Below are 15,010 nucleotides of genomic sequence, written 5' to 3'. Positions count from 1 at the left end.
GTAAATTAAGGAGAAAGAAATGGACGGAGCTTTAGCATAAAAAGGCACCTTTGTGGATGTATTCGTGTAACAGTTCTATGTCAGTCAGCAGAAATAATTGTCACTTGATACTGATACTTCATTTTATTAAAAGCATTTTGTGTAACCAACTTTTTCATCTTAAAAGCCTTCTGTGTGATTTATAGGCTTATCAATTATTCCTTTTGAATTCTAGCACAACTCTCCATATCATGTTGCTTTTCCACAATGCCAGCTTCCTGGGACTCCCGTGCTAGTTCACCTTCTCTAGCATTTGCTCCCACTGAAATCTCATCTTGGCAATGGAGGCCCTGTTGCGCAAATGGTTCTGCATGAATTAACTTCAAGCTTAGAGTTAGGTTCCAAAGTAAGAAAAAAAAAGTACTTAAAATTAAACTCTGAATGGCTGAACCAGAGACTGAGAGTCTCATGTGAAGGTGGGCTCTTACATGTTGGTTCCTTCTTTTACTTGCTCCCAATAAAGTCAATGAAAAGGCTTCCACTGAGTTTTGAGGCAGTTAGAACAAGATAGCAGATTATTGACTAAAACTGCATGGTTATCCTTATGGTTTTTGATATTCTTCTATCTTTCTAAAAAAGCAAAGCCTCCAAGACCAAGCCTGGATAGGAGTTATTTCTCTTTGCACATTGACTGCTGTGTTTGTCTGCACATTGAACACACAACTAACCCTAATTGTGTCCTGCAACAGCACTGTTGTGCACTGTTTTGGCAACACAAAGCAGCCCAGAAGTTAGGCAATCCAGCCCTCCAAGCTTTCTTTCTTATTAGGGCAATTCCTAGATCATTCAGAACCTGTGTATTGGCTCTGATGCCCTCCACTCCTGACTGCTGATAGTGGTGCAGCAAAAGGGGAAAATAATGCATGAGGCTGAGGCTGAGGCTGAGGCTGAGGCTGAGGCTGAGGCTTTCCTTACATTCTGGTAGTTCCCACTTCCAGAGTAGTGCTTTGTGATCTCTACAATTTAGAGCAGTCTGTAGGATACTCTGAATTATATAGGGCTGCCAGCTAGGCTCAGAACTGAGGGCACTGCAGAAGTGACTTAAAACTTTATGATGTGTGCAGATGTTTGTTGCATTGACCTGCGATCGTGTGATTTACTTTAAGCCACATGATGATCATACATTTGGAATAGCTGTGTGCATGTTCACTGATACTGGGAGTGATGCCAGGAGCCCAGTACAAGTAAGTTGGGGTGGGGGAGGGGCAGGTGGAATCAGGGGAGCTAGCAAGAGCCTGGGGAGGTGTCTGTCTGCAGGGGTGGAGGTCTGGGGACTAAAAATAGCGCCCCCAGGGTCAGGGGGGTAGGAAGAGCTCAGCCTTGGAGCTGAGGTGAGTGGATGCACTCTCTCAGCCCTGGGGTTGCTTTCCAAATGTGTGAAGGCGTTTACTAGATCAGGGTAACCTGTTCCCAGTCTAACTTAGTTCACGTCCTCAGGTGAATGAATTTAGATCAGGGCCACCATTTGTGCTTCATGCAACCTCTCTGAATGTCCAGACAGATAAGCACTTGACTAGTTAGGTTTATCTAAATGTAATGTCTGCACATACCCTTCTTTGTTTTTCCCAGCTTGTTTGGCTGCTGCTGATATAGCCTCTGGTATTGAATCAATGCAGTTGCATTGAGTTACCTTTAGTATGAAAGGCTGTATAGAAAAATAAATTATATTCTGTTGTAATCTGTCTACCATCTATATGTCCATGTAATTAAAAATAACCATGAGAATCCCTTAAGAACGGGGTTACAGGTGAGCAACTGAAATGAAGGATTATAAAATGTGAGCTATAAGGAAAGGCTAAAAGAACTGGGTTTGTTTAGTTTAGGAAGGGGAAAACTAAAAGGGGCGTAGTAAGTTTGCAAATATAATTTATTTATAAGGATGCTGATCAGGTGTTTTCCATGCTTACCATCAGTAGGAGAAGTAGTTATTGACTTAATTTGCACTAAGTAATATAGATTAGATAATAAGGAAACTTTTTAACTATGAGAATAATTAAACACTTGAATAAGTTAACTAGGGAGACTGGAGAATTCTGTCACTAAGGACAGTTAAGAACAGGTTAAACACACATCTGTCAAGCATAGTTTGGGTATATCTGATTTTGCCTCAGACCAGGGGGAAGGACTAGACGACCTCTTGAGGTTCCTTCTGGCCTTACATTTCTAGGCAACTTCATTAATTCCACAACAGGCCTACACATTCGTTCATACTTCAGAAGTTCATTAAAATTAGCCCTCAAGGACTTTAAGTACAGAAAATCCTTTGTTGCCCTAGGTTTTTAGTTAGCAGGTAAATAGCTGAGATTTCTCCAAAAGCCTAAGCTACAGAATCTCTTTTGAATTCAAAAGGTTCAATATTAATTTACTATTCAGCACAGAAAAAAATGATGGATCACTCGTCCATTTATAGTGGGAATCAAGCGGTCAGGTACAGGAAACTATGGTTAATAATCTGTTGGCATGCCCAGAAATATGAGACTCTCTTGATAGACCTAGTTCACAACTACATTTATTGCCAAAGCAGTCTGCCTTTATGTCTGACAGTTTGATTCATCCAGATGTCTCTAGTAAGATTAAATAATTCAGTATGATAAATAGTTATTTTAAAGCTGTCTCAGACTCTAAATGAGGGTTTCTGGAAGACTGGGAGATGCATCATGGAGCAGTAGATGGAACTTACCAACTTTGCAAGATGAAACATTTTAATTGCCAGCTAGTCAGATATGAGACAGCCAGCCCAGAGGAAAGTGGGGCCTCTTGTGCACTGCTCTGTTGTGGCACCTGTGGTCTGATTTTTCAAGATAACTTATTTTCCATTTCATCTTTGAGGGGCAAGCACATCCTTACCAAACTTCTACTTCCAATATGATGACCACTATTACAGCTGTCCTACTGAAGATTGAATTAGGGGCTGCAGAACTAAACAGTTGATCTGCTATGGCTTTATCTAGAGGATTTGTAGTCTTTGGGTGGTGGTTGCAACAGCTAATATCCCCTGTGGTTGACACAGGGGATACATAACGCATAGTTGCCACTGGGCTAAAACAGCAGCAACTTTCTACATAGTGCTTGGAAGCTAGTAAATCAATATGGTAGTATGTGAAGAGGGTAAAATGGAGTGTTTTCTTGCTTTAATCCTGATTAGGTTTTACTTGATCATGGTCTGTCACTTGCTTTTCCATATTGCCTACCAAATTATAGTGACTTTCTTAAATGTAAAAAATCTACTGAATTTTCTCTGCTGAACCACAATACTCATTAAGGTTCTGTCACTTTGTGACAAACAGCCCAGCTTCTTCAAACTTACACCAGACTGCGCCAGCTACCAGCAGTGATGACGTTATACGATGCCAAGCTCATTTAGTTCTTGATCTTGCCGCTGAAACTGCTACACAGGTGTCAGCTAGTGGCACCCATGCTGATGATTTAGTAATGGTGGCCATGTATCTTTGTCAGCCAATGGGAGGTCTGTCTACTGCCTTCATGCAAAGAAAACTTTCACAGAAGTCTCAGGGAGTTTTAGCTAAGGGTTGCAGGCTTGAAACATTTGTTGTCTTAGTTTGAGACATACCTTGGACCAGGATAAAGGAGGCACTGTATCCTATTACCCCAAGCCCCACACACTTTTTCAAGCATTATTGTGCCCATGAGTTTCAAAAATTCCATAAATTTCTCATTACCTGTGTACTCAGGAAAGCAGATTGTCAATGCAGATTTCTTAATTTTCTCCTCAAAAATGTCCTTCTTGTTTAGAAAGAGGATGATGGATGTGTCTGTGAACCATTTGTTGTTACAGATACTGTCAAACAGCTTCAGCGATTCATGCATGCGGTTCTGCAACACAAAGGAGAGGACACGTCAGGACAAAGATAGTGACTATGTGATATTCAACATGTAGGGCAATCTAAAATAACTAAATTAAAGAGGGAAAAAAAGAAAAAATCTACAGTATATGTAATAAATGTATGTATACATACAGGTGAGCATATACATACACAGATGCAATCCCTATGATAATTATGTACAGTTAGTAACATAAGGGCATTTAACTGTATAAGAGCTGTTTATTTTGACTAGCATGTAGTTTAAAGGTTGTCAGCTCATATAAATCATCATGCACCATGCATGTATGGGGAAACTACTTCTGCCCTTCAGTCAGATCTATGTGTTGGTGTAGGTCATGCAGATTTTCTAAAATGTTTTCATTACATTTTTCCCCTTCTTTTGTGTGTGGCATACAATTGGTTGGGCACATTAACCAAGGACTGGTGAGTTCCTTGAATTAATCCAGAGTTGGAAGCAGGCAGTAAGTGACAACTTCTTGGCAATGACCTTGCTGTGACCTTTGCTTCATTTTTGTTATTTTGTTTAGTGTGTTTTTTGTAGGGCTTTTTTAGTGTGATTTTATTTGAAAATGGCTTGACAAAAAGCATTTAGCAAAGAAAAAAAGAAAAGAGAAAACCATAATGGAGGGGACCTACAAACAACCAGACTACTAGTTAGCAGACTAACCCGATAGTGTTAGCTCATGCCTCATGGAAGAACATTAGCTTGTTTGCCAGTAAAGGAGTCACAAGTTCAAACACGCATGCTGGTAGAAGGCAGTGTGTTTTGGTTATAAATCATGCAGTAAATGACAAAAAGAGAGGAAATGGATAAAACAAAAGAAATTTAAGGTATTGGTTAGGAAGTTGCAAAGTCTGCCACGTTGTCTATAGAGGTAGAAAGAGCTCACGGCAAAGTCAACCAGTAGTGTCATGGTCCACTGCTGCTTTCAACTCTTAACTTGTTTTTTCTTGGTTCAAGAGAAGCTTCATACCTGCCAAATTTGGTGGGTCTCTCAAAATCTCATTTTTTGGCCTTTGTTTGGTTAGATAAGGTCAGACGGCCGAGGAAAAGTTGTGAAGGTGCTGAGGCTTGGTGATGTTTGGAGCAAGAGGCCGAAGCTGGAGCGCACACGCCGGTTGCGTGGCCGCCTCCCAACCAGGAACGGGATAGCAGAGAGAGCAGGCATAATGAGGATGAAGCACACCCAAAGAGTCATGGGATTATCAAAGGCAAATGAGGTTACAGACCAGACTGCTTTCTTGGTTTTCGTCATTGGCAGCACCTCGGATAGTGCATCCCAGTCCCACTCACACTCATACAAGACTAGCAGACGTTAAAATGAACGCAGGCAATAAGCGAGAAAGAGAAGTGCTACATACTTCTAATCTGTTAAATCCTTTCAGTGGTGGATGTGGCCCAGCCCACCTGTATTTAGACACACAAAATGACTTGTACAGTGTGCAAACAGGGAGCTTCTTCCATTCCCTGGCACCACTTGCACATCCTTCCTGCTGAGTCATGTGCAAGTATTGATTGCATGAAAAGCCCCATATTCTCTTTATTAGCACTTTCCTTTATACTGACGTGCTTTATTTTAATCAAATGTTTTATTTAAATTTAAAAAAAAATACGCGGACTAAAACGCTTGAGCTTCCAATTGGATTGGTTGTGAAATAAAGTATTTCAATGCCATACCATACATTGCTGATCAGAATCTGCAGATTTCATTAAATTGAATTACTTCCCTCTCTCCCATGTGTGACAAGGATAACATGGCTACAAGCTTAATAATTCTCTTGGATTCTCAAAGATGTTACAATTTTGTGGTTTAGTGGTAGAATCAAAAGTACAACCCTGTGAAAACCTTAAAAGATTTTTTTTCAGATGTCTCCTGGCTTTCAAAGACCCTTTGTGATGGGAAAAGGAGAAAGCAAAGGATGAAAAGACGCACAAATATGTTTTAGTCATTTTTAACTGAAGTCCCTCACAAAATATTTTCTGTACCACTCCTTATCATTTGTTTTGGTTAAAGGCAGATGTATACACAGCAAGGAGTCAACACTGCTTCTTGGATTACCTTAATAACAACTTTTGTTATACTGTAACCAGAGACCTTAAATTGTGGAATGTTATGATACTTACCACTCTCTTCATCACATTACAATATAATGAAACAACAATCAGAATAGGTTCAAAGACAGGTTTTTAGGAAGTACAAGAATTGCAATATAATGAACACTGCAGTGTTGCTTTATAAACAGACTAGAGACATTATCAGGCAGACTTTTTGCCAGGGCATTGTCATTTATCCATTACAGCCACAATGTTGAAAGAGCCCATGAAAATCCTATGGTTTCTTTTTCAGTTTTAAACATTTTCATTAAAACCTGCAAGGAAATCATCGTCTTTCCCCCAGTAACAGTCATTTGTCATTCAGCTTTCAGCATAATATGCATACATCAGGAAAAATTAAATAAAAGCAAGTAGAAAATAGTAGTTATAATAATGTTATGTTGCTCTTCTCAAATCCAGCACCAAGACCTGAGATCTCACCAAACCCCAAGGACAGATGAGAGTCATCTAGTGTCTGACCAAGGCTCAGGGCATCCTTTTCCTGACTATATAATATATTCTGTCGCCCTCCTCCTGCTGTTACCCAGGAGCAAATGACAGACCTGTCATTCTTTGGTTTAAAAACAAACCAACCCTCCACCTCAGTGCCAGAGGACAAAAAAAGAAACATTCTGAAAGAGAAAGGGACCAACCAAATTTCTCTGAACAATGTGCAAAATGGACAATGAAAGTACTAAAGTGGAAAGTCCTCTAGATGGTCTACAGCAACAGGATAGAGGCAAGGGTCTCCCCCATTTAGATTTTTTTTTCCATGGTGTGAAACCGAAGGCAGGTAAATGACATTATTTTCATTGAAGATCTTTTGTGAATTAGTACATAGACTATAATGAGTCATGCTGTTTAGGTGGGTATTTAACTAACAGTAACTGGACTAACAAACTTAAACCCACAGGGAAATCCATGTTATCTCCTGTATTCTTTTCTCTCTCAAGATGTCATATATTTAACAGTCTTTTGTAGGAGACTTCAATCTATCTAAAAGTTTTTCCATAGGGAGAAGAACTCTTTCCTGTTTGGAGGATTACGTGACTTCTCTTCAGGGACATATACAGGGTGAAATGAAAGACACTAAGGACAAAATTTCTGTTGACTTCAGTGGGGCCAGGCTTTTACCCATAGCATCCACACTGCTCTTTGTTACAGTGATTAGGATAAACAGAATAGCTCTCAGACCCAGAATTGGAGAACTTTTATGGTTCTATCTGTGTGTTGGTATGGCTTTCCTCCCTGAGCTTTTCCATTTCTTTTTCCAGATTATGTCGAGAGCTGAATGCATTTTGCTGGAGAAAGAAGGACAGATGTCCAGGATTTCTCTTCTGTTTTTCTCCTGCTACCAGAACTCAAGTGCCATTCTTTGTGGTAACTCATTCTTCAGGTCAAGCAGGGCTGGCTGAGGATCTCCTTACATCCTGTCACGCTCCTGACTTATCCAAAACTGAAGAATGGATTTCATATTCTCTCAGAATGTGCACTGCTCCTATACTGGCTTTTTAAAGGCATATTTGGTACCATTGAGTATAGCTAGCATGTATCAATAATGGCCATATGTAGCCATATATTTTGCACTTTTCCCACATAAATTACTTTCTGTTTTTGCAACAATCATAATCCATTATTGTACTTGATTTGAGGTACATTGGTAAATCATTATTAGCAGGAATATTGGAACATTTTGATTCTTAAGGATAATAGCTTCCAATTCTAAATCCATTCATTGAACCAATGCTCCTAAACATACTTTATTATCCTAATAAAATGAAAAGATAATGACAGGACACTAGAAGAAGAAGACCCTAATGAAAGAAGCAGCTATACCAACACAGAAGGAAACCATCTGACCCTGATATTCAGAAGTGGAATTTTCTCTCTCCTTTTGAGTACACACATATGGGCATACAGCTAGAGACAAACATCACTTAGAGGTGCATTTGGTTGTCATTGTGAAAACATACCCATATCACTTATTGCTGTGTGGAGTAAACAGTTTTTTTACAGTGTGCAGATAAAAATAAAAACTATAGTTAGGGGTTTTTAGAACAGTGACAAACTCTCAACCCACCACAAAATAGAACTGTTAATTGTTGCAAAATAGCTATAGTCAATTCAGCCTTTTTGCTCCTGGCAATGTGCAGACTATTGTCTGAGTGCTAAGGACCCAAACTATAGTACACTGCCACAAAAACTGGTCTCCTTTTTCCCCCATTCTAGTTTCATGTTCTACAGTGTCAGAGATCCTTGGACTTGTTTTTTAGTTCAAAGGAATTAAGTTTTTCACTTCTGCAATGCAATTTCCATTGGACAGTTATAGCCTGGAGAACTATGTCACTCAGCAAATGCCAGTTTTGAAAGGCCCAAAGCTAATGCCTACCTAAGGGTCAATGGCACAATATCATAATTGGATATAACTGGATGGTACATATCCAGTAACATGGACATCAACAATATCTTTAAGTGTCACCTCAATATAAACATAGCAAATATTGCATTTTCTCATGTACACCACCCCAAATAAGATATGCACCTTGTTTCTGAAAGACAGAATGAAGAAGAAAAAGATCTTTCCTTGAAAATGCTGGTAAGTAGCAGTACATAACTGAGTAGCAGCAGCTGGGGAGCCCAGGATGCTTGTTATGCTGCTCTCTGTGGAGCAGGTACCAAGTTGGTTTCATTCCTTTGCATCCTGCTCCCTCCCCACATATGCTGCAGAAACTGAAGTTACCATATTTCCTTGCTTATAATGTGCACCATGATTTTAAACATTTGATTTTTTTGGAGGGGAAAAGGTACGTACTATATAAAAAAATATGGTACTGTACTTCTAGAGATGGAAAAATGGATGTGGGATGATTTCATGCCCTTGTCTTGTGAAGGCTGAAACAGCTCTTGAACTGCCACATTTGAGAGCAGAAAACTTTACTGTTCAATGACATCTAATGAATTGTTTCATTTACTGTGTATTGCTAAATAATAACAATAACTCCATTCCTGACTAGGTGGAGGTATATTACCCACAATAGGCAGCTGTGTGTGACCCATCTGATGACCTGGAGGAAAGTTTTTTGTCAGTTATTTAGGTAGATCTAGGGGAAAACATGGATACTATTTTAATTTGGCTTTAAAGTTTCTCCCTATAGGAAATATATGAAAGCAATGGCAAATTCTGACATTACTCTCTCCACACCATTCATCCTTCTGCTCTGGCTATACAATAAGTTCAGCACCTTACACAGCCAGGCCCGAGGCTACAGTACCATACAAGTAGAATTTCTGATTCCTGCCGACTGCTAAAAGAGGAAACCGGAAGTTGTGACTGCCTGGATTCATATGGTTTGGCTGTTCTGTTTGGCAAAGCTTAGATTGTTTGTTGAATGCAGGCCTTGAAATCTCATGAGCACAACTTTCTTCTGAGATTATTAGTTCAGGATAATATGGAAAATTAGTGTTTCTCCTACTGTTTTTGCATGGCTGTTCCTAGCTGAAAACCATAATTTGAAGTGTCACACTTTACTAGTTTTTATTAAGAAATGATTTCAAACACTAAAGCATATTCTATGTGCTGCAATTATAGAAATCAGTGATGTGCCTTTTAAAGCAAAGGAGATATGTTGCTATAAATCAGGATTGTCCAACTAGTGGCCTGTAGGCCACATGTGGCCCCAAGGGGTTAAACTGTGTTCCCCCCTACCCCCTCAGTGACTGGCTCAGGCTCCCCCTTTCTCCTCCCACTTTCACTGCCTGTCCCTGTCCCTGGGGTCAGGGTGGCCTACAGTGACCTGGAGCTGAAGGTCTGCAGGGAGAAGGGAACCTAGGAGCCCTGGGCTGTGCAGCTTAACGGCATTGCTATAAACAGTTTCCGTTTCTTCTGAACTTCAAGCAAGGCTTTCATTTTTGCAGGTGGGGGAGGGAATTTGGATCAGTGCTTATTGAACTGGTTCATTTTGTCAGCTTTTGAGTGGATGGACTAATATGAATAATTTGGGTGCAGACTTTTTCCCCTGAAAAGACTGTCCGATAAAATCAGCCTAACTTGGAGGCTGCCTGAAATTTCTAGTCTGCTGAGATACCTTCCCCTCCAGGTGCCCCTGCTTCAAACAACTTGTGAACTAGTAGAGTACAAGTGAAGGATATCCAAAGTTTGTTTTAGATTTAAATGCTATCTAGAGGGTTGCCATTTAGCCTGGCTCAAATCAGTCCTTGAGCCCTCTTATCTGGTCCCAGCAACAGTCTTTCTCTGGGCTCAGAAACACAAACTGTAATAGCCTGGGCTACTCTTCTGCCTCCCAGAGCTCAGGTAAAAGCAAACAATCCACATGAACACATCTGTAGCGTGTGGCCAGCAACACAAACTTCAAAGCACTGGGTTAATTTGCCACACAGCTCCAAAATAAACACTCCTAGCCAGGGTCAATTCTCACCCTTGGGTCTTCAGTTAAAGAGTCCTTCCTCTTTATGCAACCCTTCTCCCCTCTCAATAATCCTCCTCTTTACTTCCTCTTCCCATCTCCTTTTATTTTTGGGTCAGCCAATCAACTTCCCCTCATTACTGATCAGCTGAGGCAGCTATGGCCGCTTAGGCAGATGGCCTATTACCATCTGGCTAATTGCTCCAGGCTGCTAGGCAGCAGCCTGTTACATACCCTTCCCTCCAAGAGTGGAGCCTGAGGTAAATTCTTCCATTTCTTCTTTCTCTCCCTCCCCTTCTTTGGAGAAGTTCACATTTTCAGGGGCAGTTCCTGTATGGTGGCATATTTCAAAGTTGAATGGCTGCAGATCAAGGTACCAATGTGTTAGTCGAGAATTTGTCTCCCCCATGGCATGTAGCCATTTTAATGGAGCATGATCAGTGACTAGTAGGAAGTGGGTCCCCAAGAGATAATACCGGAGGATCTCAATGGCATTTAATAGCTAGACACTCTTTTTCCATTGTTGCATATTTTTGTTCTCAGGAAAATAGCTGCTAGCTCTGGTATATGATGGGGTGTTCGCAGTCTTTGAATTCCTGTGCTAGTACTGCCCCGAGACCTCTTTCAGAAACATCCGTTTGCACTATAAATTCTTTCCCCATGTCTGAGGAATTTAGGACCAAGTCACTGCATAGCAAGCGTTTTCTCTCCTAATGCACTTGCACACTCTGGTGACCACTACACCTGTTGTAGGACCACCTTTCGCAGGAAATTAGTTAGGTGGGCTATGAGGGCTACACACCTGAGAAATAAACCTCCAGTAATAGCTAGCCAGGCCCAGGAAGGATTTTATCTGTCTTCTTGTTTTGAGTACTGGGGATAGTAACTAGTTTATCAGGGGCTAGACCTTACCGTTGCCCAGGATATATCCAAGATACTTGGTCTCCATCTTGCTGAGGTGACTCTTGGTTGGGTTGACCGTAAAGCCTGCTGCACATATTGACCGTAGGACTGCCCTAACTCCTTGTATGTGGTCTGTCCATGTATTGGTGAATAATATGTCATTGTTAAAGTAGGTAACCACATATGCCCAGTGCAGCCAGAGTATTCAGTCTATCAATCGCTGGAATGTCGTTGGGGTACCTTGGAGTCCAAAGGGGAGAGCCTGGAAGTGATATAGCCCCTATGGGGTGGTGAAGGCCACAATTTCCCAGGATGTGAGTTCCAGTGGAATCTGCTAATACTCTTTTGCAAAGTCCAAGGTGGATATATACTTGGTACGGCCAATTCCTTCTACCAATTCATCTGTCCTAGGCAAGGGGTATGTGTCTCATTCTGAAACTACGTTGACCCTATGAAAGTTGGTGCAGAACCTGACAGAGTGGTCAAGTTTCAGAACCAGTACAATAGGGTTGCTCCATTCACTCAGTGACTCCCCACGTTCAGCATTTTTGCCATCTCTTGCCTGACTCTGTCCCTTAACCATTCCAGAATTCATGAGCATATTCTTTGGATGGTGCGGTTTCTCTGTGAACATCTCGACAAACTCTTGGCACAGTGTTCATGTGTCCCTGCTGAGCAGAGGTTAGTCCTCCCCCAAATGGGGCCCTGCTGGTGGACTGGTGGGAGGATCCTGAACCTCTGAAGTAGCTGTCTTCCAGTACAGGGCCATCAGGCAAGCTTCTCAGGCAACCCAAGGTTTTAAAAGTTTACAGGATTACACCTGTGACTTGCAACGCTTCCCTATGAGGTGTGTTTCATAGTTGACTTGCTGTAGTACTTCAAATGGGCCTTGCCATTTTGCCAATAGCTTAGTTTCCAATGATGGAAGTAAGAGTAACACTTGGTCTCCAGGCTGATATACCTGTAGCTGGGCCCCTTTGTTATAGTGCTGTCCTTGCCTGTGCTGGGTAGCTTCAAGGTTTTCCTTTGTAAGCGCCCCCACCAAATCTAGATGTTCCTGTAACGTTAGGACATACTGTAGGACATTCTGTGCCTTGGAGGTTTGGATCTGCCATGATTCCTGCACTAGGTCTAGCACCCCTCAGAGCTGTCTTCCATATAAGAGCTTGAATGGTGAAAAGCCTGTAAACGACTGGGGTACCTCCTGAATAATGAACAACAGATAGGGGAGTAGCTGGTCCCAGTTTCATAGCTCACCCAACACAAACTCCATAACATTTCCTTTAATGTCTGGTTAAATTGCTCAATGAGTCCATTGATTTGGGAGTGGTACATTGAGGTCTTGATTGACCAGACTTTGAGCAAACCCCAAACCACCTGTAACAGTCCAGAAAAAAAAACCATACCCTGGTTGGTTAAGATCTCTTTTGGAATATGCACCTGGGAAAAAAATCTGTATTAGTTCCAAGGCCATGGTTTGGGTGGATGCCGTCCAAATTGCTACAGCCTTCAGGTAGTGGGTGGCATAGCTCATGAGAACTAATATGAACCAAGCACCTCAGGTGCTGGGTTACTAGGTGGCTGACTAAATCCACTCTGACCTGCTCAAACAGGATATCAACCAGGGAGCAGGCATGAGTGGGGTTTTAGGACTGATCTGGGGCACTACTAACTGGTATTCAAGGCAGCATACTTCTTAACCTCATCCTATACTCTAGGCCAGAAGAGTCTCTGGCTCTGAGTTTTCTCCTGCCCCAGATGACTTCTCCAGGGTATGTCATGGGCCAAACTTAGCACTTCCTTGTAGTGAGGCCAAGGCACCAACAGCTGGGACCGCCAAGTTCTCATAGCTTAAGTTTTGGTCATTTGGACCAGGAGAACTCCCTGCAGTTCAGAATGGGGGTCTTGGTTGGTCAGATAGGGGTCATGGATAATTGGCCTATTATTCATGCTAAATGGCCATATAGTCTCATAAACACAGGGTCTTCCCATTGGTCCCGCAAAAACACCCTGGGTCACTCCCAATTGACCCAGTTCCAGCTCAGGGTTGGACTCAGTGGGCTCCAGCATGTAATATCCCCCTTCTGGAGGGTTTAAGTTACACTGGACCACAACATCTTTCCCTAAGTCCTTCTGTTGCCCAAGAAGGGCTTCTCACCAAGCCTGCTTCCATTCTTGGTGTGAGCAGGGCTATGGCCCAAACAGCTGGGGGTCCATAAGAGGGAAGATCTTCACAAGTGTAGGCTCTGCTGGGTTGGGGCCCAAAGGCTTCTTCATTCGGTGGGCCTTCCACAGAAGGCAACCCATTGAGCTCCAGTGTCTCCCTGCTACAATGGGGTAGGCCAATTAGGAGGCCCCAAAGCTCTCACTTGACTCTCACTTTCACCAAATGAAGTGTCAGATAAGCCACTGGATAGGGGCAGGTATCCCCATGGATATAGGTCACATTCCCCTGAGATCTCTTTGACTTTCACATCTTGTGTCTGGACAAATGTCTGATCTAAGCTGGAGTACACAAACCTATTGACCCAGACCTCCCCAGTCTTTACAGGGACCATATAGTTCTTCATCTCAGGGTCCTCCTTCCCCCATCCCTAGTCCAATGAGTTAAGCCAATGAATCCCTGCAGTCCACCTGGGGGCAGTCTTGGGCTCTATGTCCCTTCTCTTATCACTGGAAGCAAGTTAGTTAGGCATCTGGCTTTCTGTGCAGACTTTGGGGTTGCCCTAGTAGTACCAGGATCCCAGAAAGGTCAGGTGTGAGCATCTCCCTGTGCTCGGGTTGGGGAGGTGATGGGGTTGCCACTCAGTCTGGTGCCCTCCATGTCATCTCTGCAGACACCCTGTGCCCACTGGGCCTTCCCCTACTGCTTAGCAGTAACTTTCTCAGAGGTCTCAGCAGTTCATTTCCACCACCTGAAAGTCCTTTCCCCTCCTAGTGACTTCCTCTAGACTGGCCACATAAAAGGTAGTATACCCACTTGCACATCTCCACTAGGAGGGCAGCACAAAGTTGCTCCCAGCTGCCACCAGTTCCACAATCTGGGTGGAACCATCAGGTACATAAATCCTTTAATCTCCAAGTCATAGCTTGGGGATGGGCAATGGGGGTCCCAGGCCTCAGTTCTAAACTGCTACCAGTAAGCCTCCCCTGAGACCCAGGCAATCAAGAATTGCAACTTCAAGCATTTCATAGTTTTGAGATGCCTCTGACCCCAACGCAATAAGCAGCTTGTGCTTCCCCCATTAGAATTGGGGCCACCTGCACCACCCAGGTGTCCCAGGCCCACTGGTACTCCTCTGCCACACACTCAAATGTAGCTAAGAAGGCTTCTAGATCATCGTCCAGCCCCATCTTGATCAGAATCCAAGGCTTGCTCCTGGGGTGCACAGAGCCTCCACCCCCTTGACCAAGGTTCCATTGTCATATCATCTGCCGCCATAAGAAATCCTGCTGTTGCAGCTCTTTTTGACATTCCTGCTGCTGCAGGTCTTTTTGAAGTTGCTATTGTTGAAGCTGGAGCTTATGAAATTGCTGCTGTTGCAGCTGGAGCTGCTGCAAAAGAGGCTCCTTTTCCATCCTTGGAGGGAAGATTTAGCTATCCCCAGCATCTCCACCAGTTGAGCCAGGTTGGCTATCAACCCCCTACAAATCAGTCCTTGAGCCCTTTAAACTGGTTCCAGCAACAGTCTTTCCCTGGGCTT

General features: G+C 42.6%; 1 protein-coding gene across 2 annotated transcripts in view; it reads right to left on the bottom strand.

Annotated features, from left to right (window-relative positions):
* GNAO1 (G protein subunit alpha o1) overlaps positions 1-15,010 on the bottom strand; it is a 408,671-nt gene that overhangs the window by 64,332 nt on the left and 329,329 nt on the right. The window contains exon 7 of one of the 2 annotated variants that reach the window (XM_090063851.1): positions 3,720-3,873. The exons of the other annotated variant lie outside the window; for it this stretch is intronic. Within the exon in view, the coding sequence (XP_089919977.1) occupies positions 3,720-3,873 (154 nt within the window). The remainder of the gene's footprint in view (positions 1-3,719; positions 3,874-15,010) is intronic. 2 annotated transcript variants of the gene reach the window in all.

The sequence above is a fragment of the Crocodylus siamensis genome, chromosome 9, assembly GCF_052110815.1.
Source record: "Crocodylus siamensis isolate JL-2025a chromosome 9, ASM5211081v1, whole genome shotgun sequence".
NCBI lineage: Eukaryota > Metazoa > Chordata > Crocodylia > Crocodylidae > Crocodylus > Crocodylus siamensis.
This window is presented reverse-complemented; position numbering and strand designations above follow the sequence as displayed.